The 27,245-nt window shown below is 51.6% G+C and overlaps 1 protein-coding gene and 1 long non-coding RNA gene across 2 annotated transcripts; both read left to right on the forward strand.

The window, feature by feature from the left end:
* Nucleotides 1–17: 17 nt before the first annotated feature.
* On the forward strand, nucleotides 18–4,732 carry LOC127556932 (uncharacterized). The gene is made up of 2 exons (XR_007952568.1): nucleotides 18–509; nucleotides 4,299–4,732. It is a non-coding gene; the product is annotated as an uncharacterized LOC127556932 (long non-coding RNA).
* Nucleotides 4,733–16,380: 11,648 nt separating this feature from the next.
* Nucleotides 16,381–23,029, forward strand: ZBTB45 (zinc finger and BTB domain containing 45). The gene is made up of 3 exons (XM_051990403.1): nucleotides 16,381–18,714; nucleotides 19,500–21,049; nucleotides 21,686–23,029. The coding sequence occupies exons 2-3, from the start codon at nucleotides 19,510–19,512 to the stop codon at nucleotides 21,940–21,942; spliced, it is 1,797 nt and encodes a 598-aa protein (XP_051846363.1). The 5' UTR covers nucleotides 16,381–18,714; nucleotides 19,500–19,509; the 3' UTR covers nucleotides 21,943–23,029.
* The last annotated feature ends 4,216 nt before the right edge of the window (nucleotides 23,030–27,245 follow it).

The raw sequence follows: 27,245 nt of genomic DNA on the forward strand, positions 1-27,245 counted from the left end.
CCTGGGGGTTCGCACGGGCACGGCGGGCGCGGGCGCGGCCTCGGTCACGGGCCTTTGCGCGTGCGCGTCGGGACGCGCGTGCCACGAACGGGGAGGGGAGGGGCCGGCCGGCGCTCCCGCCTCGCGCAGGCGCACCGCGGTGCGCGCCGCCGCCGCCGCTGCTCGGCTCCGCTCGGCTCCGCTCGGCTCGCCAACGGCCCAGGCCCGCGCCACGCGCCGCCTCGGAGCCCGCGTCCGACGGGACGGAAGAACGCGGTTGCTGGGCTTGCTGCTGCGTTGCCCGACGCAGGCGATGGGATCGCGGCCGGGCCGCGCCGAGGCGAACGGGAGCGGGAGCACGAGTGGGAGCGGGAGGAGCGCGAAGAGCAGACGCTAGAGCAGGAGCAGAAGACGGAGGAGGGGCAAAAGAGAGCGCACGCCGGGGGGGCGGGGCTAAATAACCGACGTCACCACGCTCCCCGCCAACCGCCTTCCTTCGGGCCCCCGCGCGCTGCTACGCCTTGACGACAGTACGTCCCGCACGAGGGCGGGACCCGGGGCCCGGGATCCTGAAGAAAGGCGCTAGGGGCGGAGATGGAGGTGGCGCTTGCGCACTGCTGCTGGGCGGCCCAGGACACGGCAGGAGGGGTGTGGGTAGCTGAGGGTTTTGGGGAGGACGTCAGAGGCGGGAACAGAAGGAGACGGAGTGCTCGGGGCGCCAGACTCGGGTTTCGGGGACGTTCCTTTTGGAAGCTCCTATACCTGGTCTCCCCCCTCCCCCCAACCCCGTTCTCGGCGCAAGCGTAGGACAAGGCCCCGGGGGCGTGGCCAAGGGGACGGCCCGCAAGCCGGGAGGAGGAGCCGGCGGGATGCATTATCTTGAGACTGCTTCTATGGAGTAGTTGATGCAGTTGCAGATGCAGATGCAGGTGCTGATAGCAGCTCTTCTACTTTTGCGTCTTACAGTTTACTAAGCATCGCCTTCCTAAATGTTACCCCGCAACTGCCCTGGACAGCTGGGACAGACTTGGGGTCACCCACTTCCTACGGGTGCAAGGCTGGGTTGGAACTCGAGGCTTCTGGACTCCAGATCCGGTGTCCCGAGACACCTGCTTTCGTCTCCTTGGGCCCATTGCTCAGAGAGGAAAACTCAGCAGAAGAGCAGCTTTCCTTTCCCCCCTCCCCGCCCCCCAAAGCAGTCTCCTCCCCTTCCCCCGCTCCCCACCCCACTGCAGCAGGCTTCTTCCCTCCCTCTGTATCTGCCTCCCTCTCAGACTTTCCTTTCTCTTTCTCCTGCCTCCTCTCCGCCTTTCCCTCCTGTTCCCCTTTGCCCCCCTCTCACTTCCTCTTCTTTTCTCCCTCTCCTCTCTCCCCCGCTGTGTCCCTCTTCTCCCTTTTCCTCCCACCTCTCTTCCTCATCCCTTTTATCCTTCCTCTGTTTACCTTTCCTTTCCCCACCCCCCACTGTGTCTTTCTTTCCTTCCTCCTTCCTCTCTGTCGATCTGGGTCTCCATTCATCATCACTCAGAATTTCAAGCATCTTCCCTCCATCCTCTATCTCTTTCCCACATCACCAGCTGATTGTTGACCATTAAGATAAACAGCCCTGAAACCCCCTTCCCAAACGTCTCTCATTGTCAGCTAGCACCTTTCCACCCATAAAAGAAGAGAGTTGAGTCCTATGCTTTCCCTCGTCCCCTCCATCTGGTCCTTTGGGAAATCTGGCCAGTAATTCCACCGGGTCTCCATACTCTCACCGTCTCTCCCCTTCCCCCTCTTTCCTTGGGAGAGACCATCTGATCACAAAGGCTAGCATGTCCCACTTCCTAGTAGGGAGACTTTGAAAGTCCTGGCTCTGGACCTTTGAGCAGCGAATGCTTTCCAAGTCTTGAAGAAGAGAGAAGGGCAACAATATCCAGGACAGACATGTGGATCCCATCTACCGAGGCCCTGTGGCTGTGCTGCTCTCAGCTGGAGTATCCTGAGCCCCAGGCCATTGCTGAGAGATGGAGCTCATCCTTGGGGTGCCAAGACCTCCTCACCCCCAGCATCTGGTCAGAGGCCACCCTTGGACTTAGGAATCCTGGGGCAGTGAAGGGCAAAAGGGACCAAGGCCAAGAAATATAGGCCTGGTCCTCCAGCTCAGACTTGGGGCAAAATGCCGCACCTTAAACTGCAGACTGATACAGCAAAACTTAGGAAGAGGGATGAAAGAAATGGGGTGGGGGAGCAAAAGGGAAGAGAAAAATGCAGAAATGTCAGAGGGAGACAGGGAGGAGAGAGACAGAAACTGAGAAAGGCAAAGAAATGGAAGAGAGGCAGAGACAGAAATGGGGCAAAGAGAAATGGAAGAGAGGCAGAGAAATGGAGAGAGGAGCAAAGAAATGAGGCAGAAGCAGACATGGAGAGAGGCAGACAGAAATGGGAGAGAGAGGCAGAGACAAATGGGGGAAAGGGAGAAATGGGAGAGAGGGGCAGAGAAATGGGGCAGAAGCAGACAAATGGAGAGAGGCAGAGACAGAAATCGGAGAGATGGGAGAGAGGGGCAGAGAAGTGGGAGTAAGCCAGAGAAGGAGGAAGTTGACATGCATATTTTAGGAGGCCTGAGCAGACTCCCATTCATGGCAATGGGCGCCCCATGCTTGGCACTCTCTTCTGCATCCTGTCCACTTGAGGCTCAAGCTGCAGCTGTAATTTTGGAACTGGCCCTTTGTCGTGGTCCAGGATTGAGGTGGGAAGGCTGAGCTGGCCAGGCAGGGGGTCCTCTGGTTCCAAGGGAGCCACAAGGGCCACTTCCACAAGCCTAGACCCTGAAGGGCCCATGTAACCTTCCAGCTTTGTGATCCTTGGGAAAGTGTCTTTGGGGGAGAGCACCCCCTTCTTTCTAGATATGTGAATTGGGCCCAGGGCTTTCTATTTCATCCACTGGAACAGTCCAAGGTGACTTCCGGCCAAGACAACCCCTTTTAAGGGACCCCAGGCATACGGTGTCCTTGCAGGGAGTGCTGACCCTGGAGGAAAGTCAAGAGATCACTGAAAAAACGGGAAGGGACCTGGGAGAATGAAGTGGGCCTGATCTGGGCCAGCCTTTGGGCAGGGAGAGGCTACATATTCCTTTGGAAACTTGGAGTCCCTAGCCCAGAGGGGGAACAGACCACCAGGCTAAATAATACCCATCTTCTGGTAGGAGCACTGCCAGTCTGGATGCGTGCAGAGAAGTTTTGCCTTTTCTTGTCAAGATGTGAAGCACGTTTGTTTCCAAGAGAGAGGCAAGACCCCAGAGAAGATTGGGGAGGGAGCCAAGAGAGAATCTGATTTTAGAGCCAACCCCTCAGGACTGAGCTCAGTGTGTGGGCATGGGGGCCAGAATCTGTGGATGGAAGAGGAAACTGGGACAAAAATCTTCCCCCACAGAGCCTGAGGCACAGTTATTAGCAGGGCAAGCCATGGCCAATCAAGGGGCCATGAACCAGGCAATCAGAGCAGCTGCTGGTCTAGGGAAAGGGCAGGCAATCTGGAAAGGGGTTTTCCAGGACCTGTTACAACAGGGAAAGTCTCAGATTCTCCGTTGGAGTCCTTGTGGTCAGACCCTGCTTCAACCAGAGTGGTCTCCCCGTTGCCCTCTGATTTCCACAGATTGAGTGTAGGCTGCAGCCCAGAGAAAGGGGGTTAAACCCCTAAGTGTGGATTCCTGCAATCAGATGAAATTCTCAGTAAGACACAACCAAGTAGAACATCCATTCCCAGTTTCTCAAAACTAAGGCCCGCAGTGAGTGGCCTGGCCCACGAGCCAGCTAGGTTGGAACCTCACTGCCTTTTAAAGGTCCCAGTGCCTGTTCCTGATGGGAAGGGTCTTGACACACCCCCTTCTTCTCTCTTTTCATCTGTCTCCCCTTGGGGCAGCCTGGAAAAGGTCCCTGCTCCCTGTCTGGCCTCTGCTTCCCACTGGACTTTGGGCAGAGATTCCAAGATCTTCCTGGAGCCCCTAGCTCAGACAGCTGCAGCAACCAATCAAGAAGCATCCATGAAGGCCCAACTGAGGGCCAGCCCCTTCACTCACCTCCAAACACCCAGGCACCCAGGCATTACTTAGGGGGAACCTGGCTACCCCCATCCCCCCCGTGCCAGAATATCTCACATCCAGCCTTCCCAAAGGTCCAAGCCCTGGGACCTTCCAGAGCCTCTTTCTCCTCTTTTTCTGAAGGAGTTAAGGGTGAAATGACTTGTCCAGGGTCACACAGCTCCTTCGTGTCCAAGACGACATAGGGTAGGGAGAGGGGGAGGAGTCTGCCTGAACCTCTTTTCTTTGCGTTGCTTAGTGCCAAATGCAGTTTCTGAGCAAAATGGATAGAATGTGCCTGCAGATGGATCTCCCCCTCCAGGATTCTTCTCCCCGTGTCAGAGGGACCCAGGTCTAACTTCTGCCTGAACAACACTGCAAGAGCTGGTGTGAGGACTGCCTCTAAGCTTTCCCCTTTTCCCTTCAGCCAAATAAATTTTCCCTGAAGTCACTTAGGACTTTTTCATTGAGTTACATTCTTGTACCTTGCCTGGCTGCTCCATTGATAGCCCTCTAATCTTTAGTTAAAGGTGGCTTTGAGGTCACTTCCTCATATGTCCACCCCTTCATCCTTTTTACCATCACTTTCCTTGATGTTCTGTATCTTTTGTTTTTCACTTAAAATTTGTTGAGCAAATTTATAAAGCATCCCCTTGCTACTTTGGTTAGTATTGCATTAAAAATATAAATTAATTTAAGCGGTAATATTGTTTTCATTATGTTGATATGACCTAGCCTGAGCACAGAATATTCTCCAGTTCTCAGGTGATTTCTTGTTTCTTTACCTTAGACAATATATTGTAACTGAATCTAGACAAGTTTTTGGAGCACTTTAGGAGGTTGATCCCCATATATTTCATGTATTTTGTCACTTATTTGGAGTAGGATTTCTTCCAGTATGTTCCTTGTGGTTGATTATTTTCTAGAAATGCTATTTATTGATTTTGAGGGGTATTTTTGGTAGCTTGCAACTTTACTAAAGCTTTTAAATATTTTACTTGTTGTCTTTGCTGATTCCTTAGGGTTTTCAAAGTAAACCATCCTATGATCAACACATAGGAATAGTCTTATTTATTCCAGTTGTTCTTTATTGTTATGTCATTGGTGCTGCTAGCATTTCCAGAATCTTATCAAATAATCAAATGAGGAGAGTGGGATCCTTGCTTCATTCTTGCATTTATTTGAAAAGGTTCCCAAGTATCTTCATTGTGTATGAGACTTGCTTTTGGTTTTAGATAGATGCTTTTTTATGATATAATAGAAGGTCCTTCTGTATCCATATATTGGAGGGTTTTTGGTGCACAAGATTGTTGAACAACTTCATCAAAGGTCTTTTTTACTTCTATTGAGACACTCATGTGGTTTGGAATATTGATTGTTATTAACATGATAATAATGTTGATTGTTTTTCAAATTTTGAACCATTCCTGTATCCTTGGTATATAACCTCTTTGTTCATAGTGAATAATTTCTTTTGTAAATTGTTGTAGTATGTTAGAATTTTTTAGCCAATATTCGTGAATGATTCTGGCCCATAGTTTTCCTTTTATGTTTTATCCTTCCCCAGTTTAAGTATGAAAACTGTATTTATCACATAAAGGATTCTGGTAGAGTGCTTTCTTTTTCAATGTTTGAGAATTTGCTTAATATTTTTTAAATATTGATAAAATCTTCTAGGCTCATCAGGATGAGGAGCTCCCCCTCCCACTTTGATATTTCTTTTGTACCCAGATCTATTTATTTTTTCTGAAACCTAGTTATTTAGGATCTCTCTGTTTGTTTTTTTTTGTTGTTGTTGTTTGTTTGTTTGTTTGTTTTGTTTTTTTGACCGTTTGGGCATTTTATATTTTTGAAGTTATTTCCCTATTTCTTTTGTATTCTTAGTTTGGTTAACATAGAACTGTGAATAATGTTCAGATTATTCTTTTGTGTTCCTCCAATTTTGCTGTGATTTTACCTTGGTTATTTGCTATTCTATTGATTTGATTTTCTCTTCTTTTTAATAAGATTAGTTAAGGATTTTTCAATTTTATGAGGTTCCTCTTCCCAGAGAAACAGCTTTTATTTTTATTGATCATTTCTGTTTTTTGTTTCCACTTTTATTTCCCCTCTAATTTTTAATATCTTCTCTTTGATTATTTTACACTAAATTATTTCTTGGTATTTGGATTTTAAAATAATACACATTTAGTTCATTTATCCTTTCTTTTTCTTATCTGGCAGTATATGTTTGAAAGGTTATGATTTTTCCTATAAGGACTACGTTAGCAGCATTCTAGAAATTTTGGCATGCTGTTTCATGATTATAATTTTTTTTACATGCTTATCATTTCTATGCTTTGTTTATCAACCCCCCTCATTATTTAAGATTTCCTTGTTAAGTCTCCATTTGTTTGTCTATCTTGTTTGTCGTCCTTGAACCAATTACTATTTTTATTGGCTTGTAGTCATTTCTGCTGTGTCTCTGTTGCTGTTACTGTCCTTGGCTACTGTATTTCTGTTTATCTGGGGTATTGGAGAAGCAGTTAATTTCTTCAGGGATGTTTTTCTTTCTAAAAATGTTTCAAACTCTTCTTTATAATTGAACATTCATCTTTTTTTTCATTTATAGTTATGTTCAGATTTGCAGGGCAGGTTATCTTGGGGGCATCCTGAATGCCATTGCTCTTCAGAACACTTTGTTCCATTCCCTTCTATGTATTTTGGTAGACACAGAAAGTGTTGTTATTCAAATCTCTTTTTCTATGCATTTAAAAGTCTTTTCTCCTAAAGCTTTGTTTCTGAGCTGAATAGCTAAAATGGATGCCCTGATTTGGTTTGGGTTTTTAGATTTGTTTGTTTGTTTGTTTTTCCTAGAGACAATCTATTTATTCATTCAATTAATATTTTATTTTTTGTGTTCAGAAGTTTTGGGTAGTTCTCTTGTATTTTTGGATGCCTTTGATCCTTAAGTTGTCTATATTGTAATCAATAATTTTTGCTTGCATAGTGAGCATATTTTCAATGCTTTTCTTTTTCTAAAACATTCTTGACTTTTGTGTATTTGCATTCCCAATCTATTTTATTCTCTTTTACTTTTTTGGTGAGATTTGCCTTCATAGATTCAAGTTTTTCTATTCTGTACATTATTTTTGCTGTGCAGGCCATAATTTCTGCTCTCATAATTCTCATTTGTCTTTTAAACCACTTAGGAACAATGTGTTGTGGCTCCATTGTCTGCTTATATTCCATAAAGCCCTCTGTGTCTTTGTATGTTGGATCATTTTCTTTCATTTTGCAGCATTTATTCATAAATGACTGAACTTGTTTGCTAAATCTAGAAACCATATTTCCTTCTGCTGATAATTTCCCTTCTGATTCATCTTGTTATGTTCAGGGATTTTGAATTTTCTTCTTCCTGAAATCTTTGGTAATTTCAGTATTCTGTTCCTCTTTACTTTCCCCTATTACTCACTTTCTGACTTCTTCCTCTCTTGTAATGGTTTCCTTTGGGGTTGGATGTCCACCCACACTGGGCAATTAATGGCTCACCAGCCTAAGTCTCTGACCCAAGTGACTTTTGGGTGGTCACAACTGGCTAGACGATTCTTAGACTTAATGGAGTACTAACACTACCCCCTCCCACCGTCCCCATCAGAGCCCCTGGCAGGATCTTAAAGGGCTGCATTTGTACTGGCTATGTATTATAGTCCTCGCATGTGTCTCCATGGCATTTCCACAGCTCTGGGAAGAGGGAGGGGGATAGGGGTTGGGTTTTGTTGCAAGCCCACATTGGGTCCTTGACCTTGTTGCTAGTGACATTGGAGGTGGGGAAGGAGTGCTGAGTGAGCATCAATTCAAAAAGTTTTTAATTTTTAACCTTCTTTTGGACTCAGAGCATCCCAAACTATGGAGACAGCTGGTATATAACATTTATTTTGGAGCAATTTTAATGATTTTGGGAATCGCGCTGCTCACATGATCATGATGATTCTTTCATTACTTCTTTTCAATCTGTTTTCAGGGTCTGTTTTACTTAATAAGATACTTTCTATTTTCTTCCGTTTTTTCAAATTTTAAATTTCCCCTTATATTTTTTGTGGAACTAATTTAATTCTGTGTGTTTCCACTTACTTTGGGGGAACCCACTATTTGAACTAGGGTTCCCATCTCTTTTATTTTACTGGTTCTACTTCCACAGCCCAGTCTTGAGATTTACCAACCTACTCTGCCATCTTCCCAGAATCTGCCCTGCCCAGTCTTCAAGTCATCATTCAGGGGGGACTATATCTGTGGTTGTACCACCCTTGCCTTACCACCCATGCAGCAGTGTGTACCTTCCAGCCCATCCAAGGCAGCGCGCTCCAGGGATGCATTTTTTGGATGCGCTAGCTGATTGCTAACTCTAAATGCTGAACCCTGGCATCCTGAGGACCTGAGTAGGAATCCAATCTCACAATGACCTCGGGCAAGTCATTTAATTCCAACTGCTTCCAGAGAGAGAAATGTCAAAACAGTCTTCACTGGATGGCCAGCATGAGGTCCCTGCCTCACCTCACCACCTGCTAAGGATCCCCTCCCTGTCCCAGGGAGAGTGAGAGAAGAGCCTTGGCAACTCAGTGGGCCCCAGAGAAGGGCACTCTGAGGTGATGTCATTGACAGGATTATCTGGTCCTTAAGTGGGCCTTAGTCATCCAAGGGAGCTCTTGTGTTTGTTCCCTCCTTGATTGCCTACACAGTTAGGAGGCCAAGTTACAGATACCAGTCCTTGAGGGTCTTAGACCTTCCCCTCAGCTCATGAGGAACTTGCCCGTCCTTAAGGACTCATAAGAAAGCTGTTCCCCTTGAATGGAAGACTTCTGGGTCCAGAAAGTCATTACATAGGGCTCCATGCATGAAGCACCTCAGGGTCCAGCCTTCTGAGCCAGGGCTCCATGCATGAAGCCCCTCAGGGTCCATGCAGCCCCTCAGAGTCTGGCCCTCTGAGCTGGGGCCCAGTGGTTCTTCTCCTGTGGTTCTTTAGGTGATGCCCAGTTGGTCCCTGTCTTCTGGACCACCAGGGGCGAATATTCACTCCTCGGAGCTGGCAGCAGCTTCTGAGAATCCACCTCAGGGTTCCGGATTGCCTGTTGGGAGGGGCCACAGCCAAGGTTATAAAAGAGATCAGAGAGTTCTTCCTGGAGAGGTTCTCTAGGTACAAAATAGAGCAACTATTTTCTCCCACAAAAGACATACTTCAAGTTAATAAGCATTAAGTATCGGACTAAGAAAGGGAAAAGCCTCCCTGCTCTCTGAGCTCATCATTTAGTCAAAAACTCATGGAAGGGCCCAAATGTGAAAAGGAGCCAAGTCTCCTAATGAAATTTCCACAAGCTATTTTAAAAAGATGAGGGCCTGCTCTGCTCTGCCCTTTGTACAGGTTTGTGAGAGCTAACCAGACTGGGAGGACTTTTCCTCCCTTGCCTCAGGCAAGCGAACTAAGGCCTAGGGAAGGATAATCCTAGATTTAAAGCAAATTTTTGACATTTCCCTGTGGCCAGTGGTATTTCTGAAGGAGGATTTTGTCATTCTGGGAACATTTTTGTTTTAATTAAAAAAAATCTCTTCATAGGAAGTGGAATTTATTTTTCAGTCACAATTTTGTTTAGTCCTGGTTATATGTTGAAATTTTAATTTAGTTTAAATTTTGTTTTAATGGGTTTGGGGCTTTTCATTTTGGAGATGTAATAACCCTTTCTGGCTTGGCTACATCCTGCTATGGTCCAATTGCTGCATTTATTGGTAGGGTGAATTTCTTCAAAGTCTGAATGCTACTGAATGGGTAATTACTTGCCAAATGATGATACATGAAAAGCACATTGATATTGTTTTCATGACTTTGTGATGACTTTTTCCTTTTCCTTTTATTTAATTTTTAATTTCATTCTCATTATGCTCTTTCTCCTGAATATCTGGCTGGCGCCTGAAACCTGTTTCCTGTTAATATTAACCTCTCCTGCCCCCCAAAGCAAAACAAAGCTAATTTATGGCATGTTGGTACTAAGGGAAGTTGACGTTTCTGAGATAAGCAATCCAATCAGCTAGAGGAGGGGCCACAGCATCTATATAACCTTCCCAAAAGATTTTATTTGTGGACAGATTTCCTTGCTTTGACAACTCTCCTCACGTCATGTAAAACTCTTCTTCTCAATTAGCCCAGTGTGACTTTTAAAATATAGCCTTGTGGATTTGTAAGTGTAGCATTTTGCAAACTCTCTTGTTAATCTGTAACCTGACTCTGTTTACCCATAAAGTCTGGTTTTTTCCTTGGGGAATGTATGGGATTATTCTAATTTAGTTTGTCCAACTTTAATTGATTAATTTATGGATATTGTTATATGTTTAAAAAATAAAACCCAAAACTATTTCTCTGTCCACCGATATGATTTTCTTGATTAAGTTTTCCTAGAAACTCTCATTCTTGGTTCAGAATAAGAAAATCTGAGGTTTTATCTCCACGACTTCTGCATTGTAGTAACTTTGTTTCAGAAGCAATTTACCACACAAACCAAAGGGGAGCTTTTCTCCCATAACAATTTCACATTCATGTACTACTGTATTGCTTAATATATTTTATATATGTGTGTGTGTAGTATATATATAGTATATTAGGCATTGTTGCTGCAATACTCTTCATTAATTGCATTGATATTTGTGTGCTCAGGTGGGCACACATGCAGCAATCTCTGGAAAAAGTCTCCTAACAGGAGTAGACCCAGAACTCTGAACTTGAAACAAAGACTTCTTACAAGGTACTAAGTCAGTGGAATCAATAGAGACAATAGTTGTCTAATTTAGCAGGGTTCAGTATGAATGATTTAATCCTACAAGGAGATGTTATGGGCCAGAACTTAAACAAGGTACTAAGTGGAATTGAGGAGACAATGGTTAAATCTAGTTTAGCATTGATTTAATCCAACAAATAATGGTTTCCTAATGATATAATGATTGGTGTATACTCAGTATGGAGAATATAAACTAGCCTCCATCAGGATTAATTTGGAGAGAAGGCAAAGGACTGGCCACAGGAGCTTAAGCTCTCAGAACCAAGGGGAGAAATTCAATTCGATCTTCAATCTTCCTGGTGCCTGGCTTGGCCTCCTGCACTTCTCCCACAAGACCAAAGCCAGACTGAAAGGCTCTCCAGAAAGCTGCCCAGCCCCAGGAAGGAAATAATAAAGGATCTGGACTCTAAGAAAGCTAAACGGGCCCCAGGAAAGGAGACAACACTTGGAAAGAGACACCTGGCTGCATTTGGGTGATTACTGAACTGAAACGAAGGCTGCTCCCAGAGACCCCAAGAAAACCCCAACAGAGAACATTACACCAGACCTTGTGAGATCTTGAGGATGCTGGGTATTATAGTCAAAAGGGTCTACAATTCGGGTCAGTGATGCTGTGAGGCAGTTCAGGAAGTTTTGATCCTGCCAGAGAATTCTGACCATGGAGGTACACCTGGGCAGGAAGTGTGCAGACTTGTCTGTCTGAGGATGAGCAACTGCTTTAAGGGCTGGAGCCTCCATTCCCCCAGTCCCAGGAGGCCATCCTGCAGAGAGACCGACAGGATTCTGCCCCAGCATCCCGCTACCTAGGAGAAAGCGGGGCCTTTCCCTGGATATGAACCCTGGCCTCCCAGCGGAACAATCCCTGGAGGATGGCTCCCATAGGGGAGACCATCTTAGAGGGACAAATGAGCAGTGACCCCAGGGAGCCAGTGAATGCCCTCAGGGGCCAGGAGAGCTGATGCCTGACTGGGGGGGGGTGCTATCTACAGCCTTTATCTCAGATTTCTTTTTTTGGGGAGTGATGGTGGATCAGGGGATTATGCAGCAAGGAAAGGGGCCTCCTGAGTTCCTCAGAGTGGAGCAAGGTGTGCAGCGACTAATGCAGAGGGGACTGGGGCCCCAGAGGATATGGGCAGCCCTCTACTTCGGTGGTCCCGGGCTTGGGACTTGCCCCATGCGCAGATGATGGCATCCAAGTGATACAGACACAGGAACCACTTCCCGGCTGCCAAGTTAAGAACCTCACTACCAGAGCCAAGGGAGTGATGGTACTTGATCCCCCAAGTGACAGGGAGGGCCATTCTGCACAACCCCATGTTCTCGGGGAGGCTAAAGGGCCAAGGGGGTGATGATACCTGATCCCCCAAGTGACGGGGAGGGCCATTCTGCGCAACCCCAAGTTCTCGGGGACTACCACATGTTCTTGGGGGGGGGGGCCCAGGGCATGGAGACCACCAAAGCTGACACAAGGTCTCTTCCATAAGACTAACACCTACGCTTCTGTGATAGTTGCGGATTAGGCGGACATATTGAAGTAGAAGATGCCCCAACAATATTAGGGTCCCCAGATCAGTATCGACAGTATGGAGAAAGAATTGGCAAACTCCATTTGTCTCCAGTTTAAGGGGCAAAGATTTATTATGCTGTCAGCTGACTAAATGCCTAGGGAATGAGTCAGAAGCATTTAAGTTGTATCTCTCAGCCATAAAATTAGCATATAAAAAAGAGCAAGAGATCAAGTTTAAGGCACTGATATGCTAATTTTATGGCTGAGAGGTACCATTGAGGAGTGGTAGGGGTGGGGGTGGGGGGCAGCCATCACCGAATTCTAAGGCTTTTTGGAGAGTATTGAATAAGGTGGAGCAGCTTCCAGACCTGAGAGCCCCGAGCTCTCCAGGCCCACAGACCCAGAACTCATTCCCAGCATCTTTTGTGGCCCCCCTGGGCCGGGGCTCTCAGATATCGCTGCCCCCTCCCTAGGAGGCAGCCCTCCTCAGGTGGACTTATGTTGGTCGGACTGGCAAAGAGGATGCAGCCTTGGTCAGGAAGAAATGAAATCTTCTGATCCAGCTTCAGGAACGGAGCAAGGCCAGAAAGGAGTCCACTCTGGAACCCCAAGGACAGTCACACTGACCCCCGCCTCATTTCCCTGTAGGCGTGTTCCATAGAAACTCCCGCAGAGGACATAGTAGAAACTGAGACCCAAAGTCCTGGACAGTGGTTCCTTTTGGCAGCACTTCCCAGCCTTTTTTTTTACACCAGGTAACATCTTTAAAACCATTGGCTTAGACTTGTCTGAGGTATACCAGGTGACCTTTTAGTTGTCCATGTCAACAGAAAAAAGGACACGGTGGCTCTACTCTGTCCGGAGAGGCAGCACTGACTGGAAGGAGCATTTCAGCACTCTAGCAGACACAAGCTGGGACCCATATCTGCCCCCGGGACCCTCCATACAGACTGTGCAGAGCCCAAAGGCAGGGACTCCAGTGAGCTCAGCTCCGGGCTGCGGGACAGTGGGAGGAGAAGCTGGAACTCAGCAAAAGGACTGTTGTGTCCTCCATGTATGGATCAGTGGCGGTCCCCTGATTCCTGACCATTCCGAGACAGAGCTAGGAGGGCTCTTCTATGTTAATTTATTTATTCAGTGCTATACCAAACTGCCAAAAAATTATTTTATGGACCTATGAAAAATAAGTCACAGAATTCATCTGGAAGAACAAAAGAAAAAGGACATCAAGGGAGTCTACGGACTCTTTAAGAGTCTCGGGAACCCCTCACTGGCTGATGCTGCATCCCAGAACCAGCAGCCTGCATGTGCTGCCCTCAAGGGGAGGCCAGATGCCCAGGCTTCTCTCTTAGGCAGCCCCTGGTCTTCAGTCCTGGATTTGCAGTGTGGATACTAACAGGGTTCTAGGTTTGAGGAAGACCAAGATACTTTTCTCATTCAAGTGACTAAAAAGGGAAATGATCAATAGACAGCTAACTTGTATAAGGGCTGCTCAGGGCACAGGGCTCCAGGTCCCCAGAGTAAGACCCATTTCAAATGTGACCTTGTTTGGGCTGTTAATTTGGCTCTTTTCCTTTTTTCCCATCAGTAAAATGGGGGTAACAATAGCTCTTCCCTGACAGGACTGTTGTGAGGCTCAGATGAGCCAGCAATTGCTGAATGGTTAGCCCGGGGTTTGGCACATAGTATATAAATGTCAGTGCTTCCTGCGCTTGCTGCAAATACTCTCTGCATTTGTTTTATTGTGTTTCAGCTGAAGGTTGGTGACCTGGGATGATCCTTGTTCCCTGCTGATCTGTGCAAGGGACTGCAAGGACTTCTAGCCCAGGGGAGGAATGTACCCGGCACCCAAAGCTTGGGACTCTCCTGCAGAGCCGAGGACTCTGCTCAGTGGGCAAACTTCGAGTCTTAGAGCGTCTGCACCCGCAGGAACATCTGGCATCCAGCTTCCAGAAGGACGTCTGGGAAGAAGTCTCCATCCCAGGCGTGTCTCTGTTGTCTGCTCTAGATCCTCGGGGAGCTTCCTTTGGGCCAGGCCTAGGCCCCTCTGTGTTGTCTGCTCTACGTTCTGTGGGGGACCTCCCCCCACCCTGATCTGTTCAGTTTGATTTGGATCAATGGGCTCCTTCGCTATTCTCTATGTGTGTTCCCTGTGAAACCAGTTTTTTTGGCAGGGAGTGAGGGGTCAAGCCTTGGACAGAAAGCTTGGGGTATCCCTTTCTTCACCTCAGAAATGACATGGTGAGCAGAAGTCAGATGCAGCCTGGTCATATCCCATGGCTAAGGGAGCAGCCTGCGGACCTTTCACGAGAAACTTGGGGTTATGTACAAGGCATCCTGGGCAGCCAGTGGGTGCCATAGTGCAGAGTGCAAGGAGCCGAGGAGGAAACGGACTACCAGCCTAGTGTCTTTGCCAAGAAAGGCCTGAATGGGTCACGACGAGTTGTCGGGGACTGAAAGGGAATCCCACCCTTGTTATTGATGTTCACGCCAGCTGGACTCACGCCTCCAGAGGCAGCAAAGGGGCACCAAGAAGCGCTGAGCCTGGAGTCGGTCTCAGACTTGCAGAACCTGCCGGCCTCAGTTTCCCCATCTGTATAAATGATGGCACCCATATCTGTCCTTGGACACAGAACTTCTCAACCTGTTTATGTGAACAGAGAATGCAGACTCATTTCAGGGTGACTGGTTTCTTTTGTCATCTCTGACCATATTTAGTGTATTAAAACCCCGTAATCCTGAGGTCTCCTGCCAGAGTGGGGAGAGGTGTTCATGGCCCAGAACCCTGCAGGTCCCCTGGGCTCTTGGGGGCATCCCTCCAAATGCCCAAGGGTATCTTGGCTTGGGGCATTCTACTGGGGCTCTGCTCTGAGTGATGATGGCCAGTCTCTTCCTGGAGGCCCTTGGGTGACCAGAGTCTTAGGGAAAGGGAACAATGTCCTCTCTCATTAAATGGGAGTCTTTGCCATGATCCCATCCCCAAGAGTATGCGAGCAGCAGTGGGAGAGGAAAGAAGGAAGGTGGCGGGTTATGATAATCCCAGTTTTTACAGATGGGGAAACTGAGGCAGAGCCCAAATAACTAGTCCAGGATCACAGATAATTGTTTTAGGCTGGATTTGCATTCGGGTCCTCCTGACTCCAGGCCCAATGTGCTCTACCTACTACACCACCCAGCTGCCTTTGAGACAAATGTCTTGTACAATGTCTTGTACATTTAGGAGACACCATGTCTTGTACAATGCTTGCTTTGGGGGAAGAAATGGAGGACTGGAGTCTGCACAGAACAACTCTGCCTCTCTCCAAAAGGAGAACTCCATTCTGTCCATCTTGACCCTGCGCCAATAAGCCAGTCGGCTTGAGATAGAGTAGTATGCTTTGGGTCTCTGCTGCGAAGGCTTCTAAGAGGGTAGCTAGTGGGAGGCCATGGAGAGAACCCACCTTCCCGAGCTAGAATCTGCAAGGCCACTTCACCCTGTGTGCCTCAGTTTCCTTATATGGAAAATATACTGACCACTTCAGTGTCTTTGCCAAGAAAACCCTAAATGGAGGATCAGGTCACTACAACCAGAAGAGGATTGTTCCGGCTTTGCAGCTTTCAGGCAACAGCTCCTGAACTGTAATGATGGACAGAGAGCAGTGTCTGCTCCTGGGAACTGAGGACCAACGTGATCATGGCCTGCTGCCTTCCCCAGCAGAGGCTGGTGTGTGTGTGGGAGAAGTAGCGCCTCCTGGAGGCGGGACAGAGAGGGAGGCCTGCTTCCCAGACTGTCCTACTCCCCCTCCCCCCGCCCCCCCAGTCCTCCTTGACTATTTTGGATGCCAATCACAGGATCCCTGCCAGCTCCTTTTCCCAGTGTGCCAAGGAGAGAATCACAGAGGAAACTGCAGGGGAGGACCCTGAAGCTCATTCTTTGCCTCCCTCCCTCATTCCCTTATCTTCCTTTTCTCTTTGCCCTTTCCCATTTATCTTTTGTTTCCTCCCTCCCCTGGCCTAGATCCAGAGAAGTTTAAGAGACAAATCCTGTAAGACGACATTTGGGAGCCGATTATGGAAAGGCTATTTGGGGGACAAGCCAGGGAAACAATACCTCTCTGGGTTGGCACAGGAGGTGCAAAAGGGCAGAACGCCCCTGCTTGGTGCCTGGTGCCATCTTGGACTGTCCAAGGCTTTTTGGGGGCTGTGGAGGAGAGGGCAGGAGAGTATCAGAAAACTGCCTATGTAATTCCGGAGAAACTGAGCAAGATAGAGATTAGAGAGTATTTAATAATTCATTTTAAAAAATTTTATTTATTTTTTAATAATTTATTAAATGGAGAGATATAATGGGATCAAATTGGATACATAGTTTGGTCTCAGGGCTGAATCAGACTATGGTTTCCAAAAATCCAGCAGAGTTCTCAATGACATATATACATGTGGCTCAGACACAGAGGGTAGACTGAGGCAGGGGTGGCGGCAGGGTGCTGAGAGCAGGAAAGCGATTGACAGGGTGGGGTGAGCCACTGGAGATGGGAATGACATAATCAGGGGGAGGCACTCTGGACATGGGGAGAGGCATCTTGATAAGACAGTATCTGACATTCCTGATTGTTTGGGATGGGGAGAAGCATTCTGATGTTCTAGCAGTATTCTGATAAAGAGGGAGAGGAGGTTTTGAAGAACTGAGAAGCAGGGAAACCGAGGCATGACTGAGTCAGGATAATTAGGAAACTGAGTCAGGACAATAAAAGAGAACTGTGGCATAACATCTAGAGTCCTGTGTAAGCAATTAGAAATTGGCCCATTAGTAAACCGCCATGCAGAGGTGTGTGTGTGTGTGTGTGTGTGTGTGTGTGTGTCATGGGCCAAACTTTCTGCCTCAAATTCTGACTTCCAATTCCTGTTTCCATTGGCCTTTCCAACTGGATGTCCAGTTGGCATCTTAAACCCGGCGCATCCAATACCGAGCTCATGATCTTTGCCCATAAACCGCCCCCCCCCCGTTTCCCTGTCACTGTTGAGGGTACCCCCATCCCCCCAACATTTAACATGTTGCCTAGCATCTCTCTCAAACACGTCCCTTCTCTGATCTGATGGGGCGCTCTTCCGGTGCAGAACGGCCTCGCCTCCTGCCGGGATTATTGCAGTAGCTGGAGGTGGGGAGGGGCCTGCACTCTCCACCGCTGTCCATCTTCCATTCATCCACAAACTGGTTTTAAGACCCATCCAGGTTCTGCCCCTCTTGCTCCCTCCCCCCAGCTCCAGTAGTTGTCGCCTCCAGGGTCCTTCCTAACGTCCCTTTCCGGATCTTCCCAGTGTCCTTACCGCCTCGTCCCCCTTCAGTGCTTTTACGCTCCCCACAGACCCCTCAGTCCCAACGAAAATCTCACCCCCGCAACCTCAGCGCCACTAAGTTCTGGGGCTCCCCACTTATGCCCTGCGTATCCTGTATCCCGAGGGTTTGCGCGCTGTCAGCTCCTCGAGGGCGGGGCCTACGCTCGGGAGTGCTTAAACCAACGCAGAGTAGGGGGCGTTTCTCCCAGTCAGGCTCAGTTTGGGCACCAGGGAGAATCGGGGAGTACTCCGGGCTGAGCGCCCAAACAGAGGGAAGCCCGTGACCGGCCAGGCGCGCGGGTCTGTCCCCCGGAGCCGGCCTGCGCGAGAAGCTTCAGACTCAGGTGGGCCGGCCCGGCCCGGGACCGTTCCGTCCGACACAAAAGGAGGCCGCGGCGGGAGGAGGGAATCGGCCTACCCCACGTGACCGCTCCTGTCCACTCCAGTCGTCCCCTCGCCCATTGTCCCTGGCCGGGGCGTGTTCACCCCGCCCCGCCCCCTTGGGCTTCCCGCCTTGGCTCTAGAGAGGTTTTGCATTCCCTAGTTCGGGGCTTCTTTCCTTCTTTCAGTTGTTCCTTCCCTTCCCCCTTTCCAGATGCCCATTCACCCGCTGGCTCCCAGACCAGGGTAGGCTGGCCGCCCCGCCTTCTTCGGTCCTCCAGGAAGAGAGAAAGGCCTTTCTCTATTATGCTTTCTGCTACAGAGCCCTCCTAGCCCCAGAGACCGCCCTCATCTCTATAGTCAGGGCGGGACTCCCTGAGGGATTTCCGAGTCCTCTGTGCTTCCGGTCATCCAAGCTGGAGGGAAAGTCCTAGTCTCTCTGATCTTATCTCCATGGTGGTAGTGTGTATGGTAGGGGTTGGGAGGTGGGGTTTGTGTGTCCTTGACGTCATTTCCCGCTGGTTGCCTCCTCAGACCCACCTCTCAAAATTGAGGCCGGAAGTGGGTGCCGGATACGAAGAGAGCAAAGCTACAGAAAAGAGGTAGCAGGATCAGGGCGGCGGCTGCCCGACCAGAGGGGGCGCTGTGGGGCCAGGGGAACCTAAAGGGTGAGACACATTGGTAACTTTGAGGAGGGCGGGACCAGAGGGGACGCTGTGGGGACTGGGGAACCTAAAGGATGGGACACAAGGGCAGCTCTGTGAAGGGGCCGGACCAGAAGGGGCGCTATGGAGCCCGGGGAACCTAAAGGGTGGGACACAAGGGCGACTCTGAGGAGGGAACGGACCAGAGGGGGCGCTGTGGACTCGGGGGAATCTAAAGGGTGGGGCACGAGCAGTTCTGAAGAGGGGCTGGACCCCTGGGGTGGTGATTTGACCAGGAAAGAGACATAGAGGGCACTGACCAAGGGGAGATCGTGTGTCCGACACAGGGTTCACTCTAGGGGCAGGTGGGGGTGTAAGGGTGAAGAGAGAAACCCTGGGGCAGGTGGGAAGGGTTCAGGGGCGATACAGGGACACTTTGGAGCAGGTGGGGATGACAGGTGGGAAGGCGTGGGAGTGGTTCGAGGCGTTATGAGGGTGGAGATGGCATGAAGGCCACCACAGGCAAATGGGAGTGTGTGTGGGGGGGGAGCAGGAGACACCTGGGACGATTCAGGGATCATCATGGGGCAGGTGGCGGTGCAGGGTGGGGCGTGCATGTAGTGGGATGGCTGGGTGCACTTGATCCAACAGCTGTTTCCTAAGCATTTTGGTGCGTGGGACCTGGTCTGTGCCCTTTGGAGGAGCCGGGGTGACCAGGCTGGGGAAGGGACCGAGGGAAGTTCTGGGAACAGGGCCGTTGGGAGGAGAGGCGGCGGGCTGCCCCCTCACCCTGTCCTTCCGCGGCACAGGGGGAGAGCCATGGCAGCCTCGGCGGCGGCCACGGCCACAGCGTCGGCCTCGGCCTCGGCGGCGGCGGCAGAGGCAGTACACTACATCCACCTGCAGAACTTCTCGCGCTCCCTGTTGGAGACCCTGAACGGGCAGCGGCTAGGTGGGCACTTCTGCGACGTGACTGTGCGCATCCGGGAGGCCTCGCTGCGGGCGCACCGCTGCGTGCTGGCGGCCGGCTCTCCCTTCTTCCAGGACAAGCTGCTGCTGGGCCACTCGGAGATCCTGGTGCCGCCCGTGGTGCCGGCGCAGACCGTGCGCCAGCTGGTCGAGTTCCTGTACAGCGGCTCCCTCGTGGTGGCGCAGAGCGAGGCGCTGCAGGTGCTCACGGCGGCCTCCATCCTGCAGATCAAGACCGTCATCGACGAGTGCACCCAGATCATTTCGCAGGCACGCGGAGCCGGCTCGCGGGGGCCGGAGGATGGGGCCCCGGGGCCTGCTGCTGCCGCCTCAGCCGAGCTCTGCGCGCCCGGGCCGGGGTCGGGGGGGCCGGGGCCCGGGGGGGCTGAGGTCCGCTACAAGCTCCGAGACCTGCTCTCCGCGCAGCAGCAGCGGGCGGTGGCGGCCACGGCCACGGCCACGGACGCCGGGCCCCACGGCTGTCACAGCCGCAAGCAGAGGCAGCCCGTTCGCCTGCAGCTGCTGGAGCCTCTGGCCGTGGTGATCAAGGACGAAGAGGGAGAAACCTCGCCCACGCGCGTGGCCTCTGCGGGGTTGGGAGGTCCGGAAGGGGTCCGAGAAGGCTCGGGCCCGGGAGATGGGGCGGAGGAGGAAGAGGATGACGACGAGGACGAGGACGAGGATGGGGCCGAGGAAGAGGAGGCCGGCGGGGGGGGCTGCTTTAGCCAGTGTGGGGGAGGCTTCTTCAGCGAGGGTCTCAAAGAGCCCCGGAAAGACCCCCCAGCCGCGGTGCCAGATTTGCCCCCCTCGGAAACCCCTGGGGGGAGAGACTATTTTGGCGCGGCCTCGGAAGAGGTGTTCCCAGAGAGCTTTATCCCCGTGTGGCCCAACGAGGAGGTGGCTGAGGGGGGACCCCGGGATGCGGCTCCTGCGGCTCTAGAGAGCCCATCCCAGGCTCCTGCCCGGCCCGACTGCAGCCTGGGGCCTCCTCCTAATTCAGGCTTCGGACCTCGACCTCCTGAGCCCCGAACCCTGGGCTTTCCCGGGCCCACAGCCTCTGCCGTGAAGGGGGCGGGGGCTCCTGGTCTCTTTCCCTTTCACCTGCCAGCTCCACCCCCGGGACCTCCCCAGCCTCCGCCCTTCTTCAGTCCCCTCCAGGCAGAAGGCTCTGCAGGGGGAGGCGGGGGAGTCTCCGCCGCCTCCGCTTCGGCAGCTGCTGGACTGGGGGGATTGGGCCCCATTCAGATCCAGCATAATGAAGGTCCTGGTCCACCCGCGCCCCCCGGCACGGGGCCCCGGCCCCCAGAGCTGCCTTCCTACGAGTGCAGTCACTGTCAGAAAACTTTCAGCTCACGCAAGAACTACACGAAGCACATGTTTATTCACTCAGGTAAGAGACCGCACAGCTGGAGCTGGGAGGGAGCCGGGGGCGGGGCTGCTAGGTGGGGCAGCTGGGGAGTTACCTGGCCTGAGGCTGGGAGGAGGGAAAAAGTGGGGAGCCTAAACCTGGAGTGAGAGGAGGGAAAAATAGCCGGCGCCTGCGGAGAAAGTAGAGAGTCTAATCCTGGAGCGGGAGGAGAAAAAAAGCCGGCTGAGACTTCTGGTGGAGGAATGTCCCGGGGCCCCCTGCTTCCGTGGGCCGCTCTTCCATTTCCAGAGGGAATGGAATCCCAGATGTGGAAGGCGCCCGGCCCCCCTCTCTTAAGCCGGGATATCCCTTATAGGCTAGACTAGGTAGTGTTGAGGAGACTTGCAGTCCTGAGTCTGGGAAGTGAGGATTTGGCTCCATCCCAGATTTATAGCTGGGAGGGAGAGGACCGGAAAGGCGGACGGCCCGGGGAGAGGGAGGAGGGGACGCGAAGTCAGGGCTGGCAACATTGCCTTGGAAGTAGCCGGCCAAGCGGTGATGGGGCCGAGACAGCAAAGCAGACAGGAGGCCAGCCCTAACTTCTCTGGGGGGCGATGGCGTGGGGAGAGTTGGGGAGGGCCTGGAGCGCCTCTGATCCCGCGTCTCTCGTGTCCCCAGGGGAGAAGCCCCACCAGTGCTCGGTGTGCTGGCGCTCCTTCTCGCTCCGAGATTACCTCCTCAAGCACATGGTCACCCACACGGGGGTCCGGGCCTTCCAGTGTTCCGTCTGCTGCAAGCGCTTCACTCAGAAGAGTTCGCTCAACGTGCACATGCGCACGCACCGGCCCGAGCGCGTCCCCTGCCCTCTATGTGCCAAGGTCTTCTCCCACCGTACGCTCCTGGAACGGCACCTCAGTTCCCACCCTGCCCCCTGACCCCTGCCCAGCCCCCAGCTCTCCTCCAGCCACCCTGTTCCCAAGCTGGCCCCAAGGGACTCTTGTGCTCTCCCTTCCCCTCAAGCCCTGGAACCTTGGACTCTTCTAGTGGAAGGGGTGAAGTGGCCGGCTGGCCTCTGGCGATCTAAAGCTCCGGGGAGGCTCTAGCCTGCCTTCGACCTCAGCTCCCTCCATCACTCTTCTTGCTGAGCCTTGGACTCGCTGCCAGGGGAAGTGTGGGGGTGGGGCGGCCTATTGGTTGGGGGGAGCCACCCAGACTGGCCTTGTCTGTGCCGCTGTATGAGCCCTTTTTTTTTTTTTTTTTTTGGCGTTTGGAGCCTTCCCTGTGATTCCGGATTTTTATTTTTATTTTTTTTGGTGAAAGAAAACAAAGTGGTGCATTCATAAAGTTATATTGAAAAGTCCCGGCTGGATAGCAATGCATCTCTAGCCCCTTCCTCACCTGTGGACTTCCAAAGTCAAAGGACCCAAGTGGTGGCTGCGGGGTGTTCCTGTGGGGGTAGGCAATGCTGCCTTCTCTCCCCTCCTCTCCCCCCACTCCCGCGAGACCTTCGGGCCACAAGAGGGTGGCGCTGGAGGGTGGGGGTGATGGGACTATAGGGAGACAAGGGTGGGGGAGGGGCTTCGGTGGGCTTGGAAGGCCTGGCTCGAGGATTTGGATTTTTCCTTGGTGAATGATGGGCAGTGGTGGAGAGGGTTTTGGTCTTTTTCGATCTGGGGATTTACCCTTATCCAACTTGGAGGAAGTATCCGAAAGGATCTTCCCAGGTTGGGCTGAATGGAATAGGATGACGTTCTGGAGGGGTCAAGGATTTGCAAGGAGGAAGAGCAGCATCGCCCCAACCCTAAGGAAGGGCCCTGCTGAAGCTCTGCTCTGGGCAGGGAGCCACGCAGCCATGGCCCTTTCTCCCATCCACCCCTCTCTCATCCCTCCCTGCTTTTGGTTCTCCTTCCGCTAGAATGTGAGCTCGAGGGCAGAAATTGTCTTTTTGCTTGTATTTGTAAACCCAGTGCGTAGTAGTGCCTGGAACCTAGGAGGCAATTTAATAAATGCTTGTTGACTGACTGACTGACTGACCGACAAATGGTGGAACGGCCTCTGCTTGAAGACTTCCAAGAAAAGGGAGCTCTCTGGAAAGGTGGGGGAGAGGAGGGTGTTAGTGCACCGCAAACTCCCCGGGAGCGTGAACCCCCAAGCCACTCACCCTTAGGAGCCGCCAAACTCCCAGGCCTCAGGGAGATCGTGGGTTCTCCGCAGCCGCTTTCAGTTCAGGCACTGCATTCAGGAAGGACACTGGGAAGCTAGGGAGCCCAGGGGAGGGCCACCGGGGTGTGGAAGGTACATCTGGCCAAAGTGATTCCCGAGGAGCAGTGCTTGAACCAGAAGAAAGCAGATTTGGGGGTCCTGGAAAAGCCAGGACCCCAGCACAGCAACCCCCCAAAGGCAGACCCAAATCTGGCCCTCATTGGGGGAAGTTCAGATGCCAGTCTGCCCTCCTCTCCACCTCCCCAGCACTGCTCGTTCAGCATCCTGCCTGACTAGGAGAGGAGTGGGGCGAGGGGAGGGGGAAGATTCGGCACCCAGCTAAGCTGCCCATTCACAGCTCTCTCTGGAGGCCTTTAAGCTCAAGATGGAGGCCCCTTGTCAGGGAGAAAAGGCCATCTATACCTTGGCTCCCATTCTGTTCTCACAGGTAGCCCGGGAGGGCAAGAGGCGGAAAGGGGGTGACGATGGGGTTTGTCCTGAGCCTTTGGAGGTGGGGGGAGGAAAGGGAGGAGCAGACATAGGGAGGGAACCCTGAATACTGATGGTGGGTGGCGGGCAAGCCCAGGCAGAGGGGAAGAGGAGTGAGGTGGACCCAGGGATCTGCCAAGAGGGAGGGGAACCACCGCCGGTGATGTCATGAGCCCCTGGGGAAGAGAGGAGGAAGTCAAGGGCCAAGCATCCTCCGGGCCAGCACTAGGAGGAGAGCAGGACCTGCGGTCTGCAAGACCTGAGTTCAATCCAGCCGGTGTGACCCGAGGCAAGTCACTTCCCATGCGCCTCAGTTTACTCATCTGAATAATGGGGGTCAGAGCACTACCTCCCGCCCAGGGTTGTAAAGATCAAATGAGATGATTGTAAAGCCCTTAGATCGTGGCTGGCACACATTAGATGCTTAATAAATGCGGACCCACTTCCTCTAGTCTTCCCAACCCGATATCCAGCATGGGCATTACCCCTCCCTCGTTTCCATGGCAAAGAGAGCAGGCCATAGGTGACGGAAATCTGAGGGGCAAGTCCTGGGCGGAGCGAGACCGAAGGGCGGGTTTTGGGGGAGGGCAGATGTCACTTTCTCCATGGACAGACTTCGCTTCCAGCTCTCACAGGAGCTGCCTCTCGGAAGGTGAGAGGTCCCGGAGCTGGAAGAGCTGCTGTGGCTTTTGACCTGTGGCCCCTTCCTCACTTTCCCCGGTGAATTCTCTGCCGTGTCTGTCTCCCAGTGTCCGGGGTCCCACCTAGTATATAGTAGGATGTCCACACCTGCTGTCTTCGTCCTAGGTCTTCCCCGCAAAACCCAGGGATTTCTGGACCCAATCTTTCTTCCCTTCCCGGCACCCCCAATCTCAGCCCGTGTTCACCCCCCCCCAGTTTTGGCTTCTCTAGCCCCTCTGCTTCCTCCCCCTCCTCTCCTTCCTTCTCCTCCTCTCCCCCCTCCTGCTGGACCCTCTCTGCAACCTCTGTGCCCCCTTGGAGCTTGACTCCTAGGCCCTTTCAGGTGAGTGGGATTTTCCGGGTACCTGAGTGTCTCCCCTAATCCCCCATCCCCCAGAGGTTTTCCCTTACTTTCCCGTGCTTGTCTGTTCCCTAACTCTAGATGAGCCTTGGTCAGCGCCCCTTGCAGATGTTCTTGAAGAGTGAGGGGAGTCTGGGCTCTGCCCCCTAATAAAGGGCCCTGCCTTATTGGCCCAGAAGGGAATTGGGGTGGGGACCCAGATCAGGAATCAGGACTGGGGGTAGGAGAAGCTCCTGTCTTGGGGTCTCTGCTCATTTCTCGTGTGTTTTAGACTGAATGGGGCACTTAGTTCTTTCAAATAAGACTGGACTGGTCATCCGCAAGGACCCCTTCCCCTCTCTGTACCTTGGACTAGCCGGTCAGGCAGTTCAGACAAAAGCATTTGGTGTTCGGGGGGGCAGTGACCTTCAAGGATGTGGCTATGACCTTCATCATGGGGGCGTAGGGCCAGCTGGACCCTTCCCAGAAGGCTTTCTACAGGGAGATGATGCTGGAGAATTATAGGAACATAACCCAAACCCTGCTCTTTGGAGGGAGGACTCCCTTGCTCTATTCCTTTGGGTTTCCCATCCCCCCTCAACCTGGTGGGTACTGGACTGGAGGGGACTCCCCATCCCCAGTATTCCCCCATTTTCCATCCCCAGGTTTTGTGGTATTACAACCCAACGTGACGATCAGTTGGAATGAGGGGAAACCCCTTGGATTCCAGGGGGAGAAGGTTCCCCCGGGTCAGCTGGGGGGGGGGGGTGAGTGTGAGCGAAGGTGCCGTGGGCAGATGAGGGAGACCCGGCATCCCTATGATGGACAAGGAGTCAGCCCCTCAGCTAGGTGGGCAGCTTCCTGGCCTGTGGCCAAAGTGAGTGAGTGTGTAGCCTAAGCTGTCCCCCTGCAATTGAAGGTCACGACAACAGTCTTCCCCCCCCTCCTTGGTGAGGCAGAGGGAAAGTTGGTTCCCTTGCCAAAGGATGGGGATGTCCTGCTGTGTGTGTCCCCCTTCCTTTTTCCCCCTCCCCAACCTTTTGTTCCCTGGAGAAAGGATGTTTAGTGGTCCTGGAGTCAGTCCTTAGGCTAGAAAAACTTGGGTCTGTTCTTTGGATGGCACCTTCGAATCAGCAGGGACAGCTCAGTTGTTGGTAGAAATAGTGGTGGCTCTGTTCCTTCCTCCTTTCCTTTTTATTTTGTCATGCGAACTCCTATCTAGCCTTAGCTTTAGTAGCTATTGACCTGTCTCATCTGTCTCAGTTCTCTAACCTGTAAAATGGGCATCAAAGCAGCCCCTGCCTCCCAGAGGGGCTGTGAGGATCTGGAAAGACATGTCCTTGGGACACTTTGCAGAGTGCATTATAAATGTGTGCCGTTTAATATTTGGGGAGTTATTTCTCACTGGTTCTGGGCAAGCCTCCTGAACGGAACAGGTGGGCAGATTAAGCCAGGAGATGAGGGAAGAGATGGATGGCTGAGGAGTTGGGGAGAGTTTTTGGGCACCAAAAATGTGATGATCTTGTTCTTCTCAAAACGCAGCCAAGTGATAAAAGTTCAGATCTTTTATTGTCTCTAATATAGCCCAATTAGCTTAGAGGCCTAACTCTCTCTGCTTGGTTCCAAGAGCTCTTGCCGCTTTGTCCTTTGCTTCTGCCTCTGCTTTCTTCAGCCTCCAGAGCCAGCACCAAGTTGAATCTGCCTTGCCTCGGAGAGAGGGCTTCTGGCGTAATTCCGCTGAAATCTCCCAAAGTGCTCTGTGTCTGCACCAGAGTGCTCCTCTCCAATCCAGCTGAACTCTCTTCTGCGACCAGCCAGCCAAGTGGAAAATATTCTTGAATAGATCTCTCTCTTCACTGGCTTTATATCTGACTCTTCTGAGAGAATGGGATTATGGGTTTTCTGCCACCAAATGGAAAATATATTCTGGAATAGATCTCTCTTCACTGGCCTTATATACCTTGTTTCAGGTTCTGGCCCAAAATATCTTCTTGTAAGATCAGATCAACTCTAATTAGTTAGCAGTTTGTAAAGATTCCAACAGGGGAGAGCTGGGCTCAGCCCTGTTGACCAATTCCATGGTACGTGAATAAAGACATATAGATGTGGGAGGCAGACAACCACTGTTCTTGTTTGGGGATTCAGGGGCCCAAAAAGTAATGCGGCTCAGCACTGGAGGGAAGACCCAGAAGACCATGGGTCAGCTGCAGAGTGACCACAGAAAGGCAGCTGAGGCACTGAGGCGTCATGGAGGGAACAGAATCTTCACTAGTTTTTCAAGGCCTTGACCTGAGGATTTACTGATCTTGCTTCCTGCTTCATTTTCTTGCAAATACCTCTACTTGGCACCTACTACATGCAAAGAACTAGGTTGGTTCAGAAGACTAGGGTCAGGGGACATAGGTTCCTGGGCTAGCAGGGTCAGCCTCGTTCTGCTTGGCCCTCGAGGGTAGATCCAGCTTGGGGCCCAGTGGGTCCAGTCAGGAAGGCTTGAGATGGAATTATGCTTCAGACACTTGGAGCTGT

Source organism: Antechinus flavipes, chromosome 3 (assembly GCF_016432865.1).
Source record: "Antechinus flavipes isolate AdamAnt ecotype Samford, QLD, Australia chromosome 3, AdamAnt_v2, whole genome shotgun sequence".
Taxonomy (NCBI): domain Eukaryota; kingdom Metazoa; phylum Chordata; class Mammalia; order Dasyuromorphia; family Dasyuridae; genus Antechinus; species Antechinus flavipes.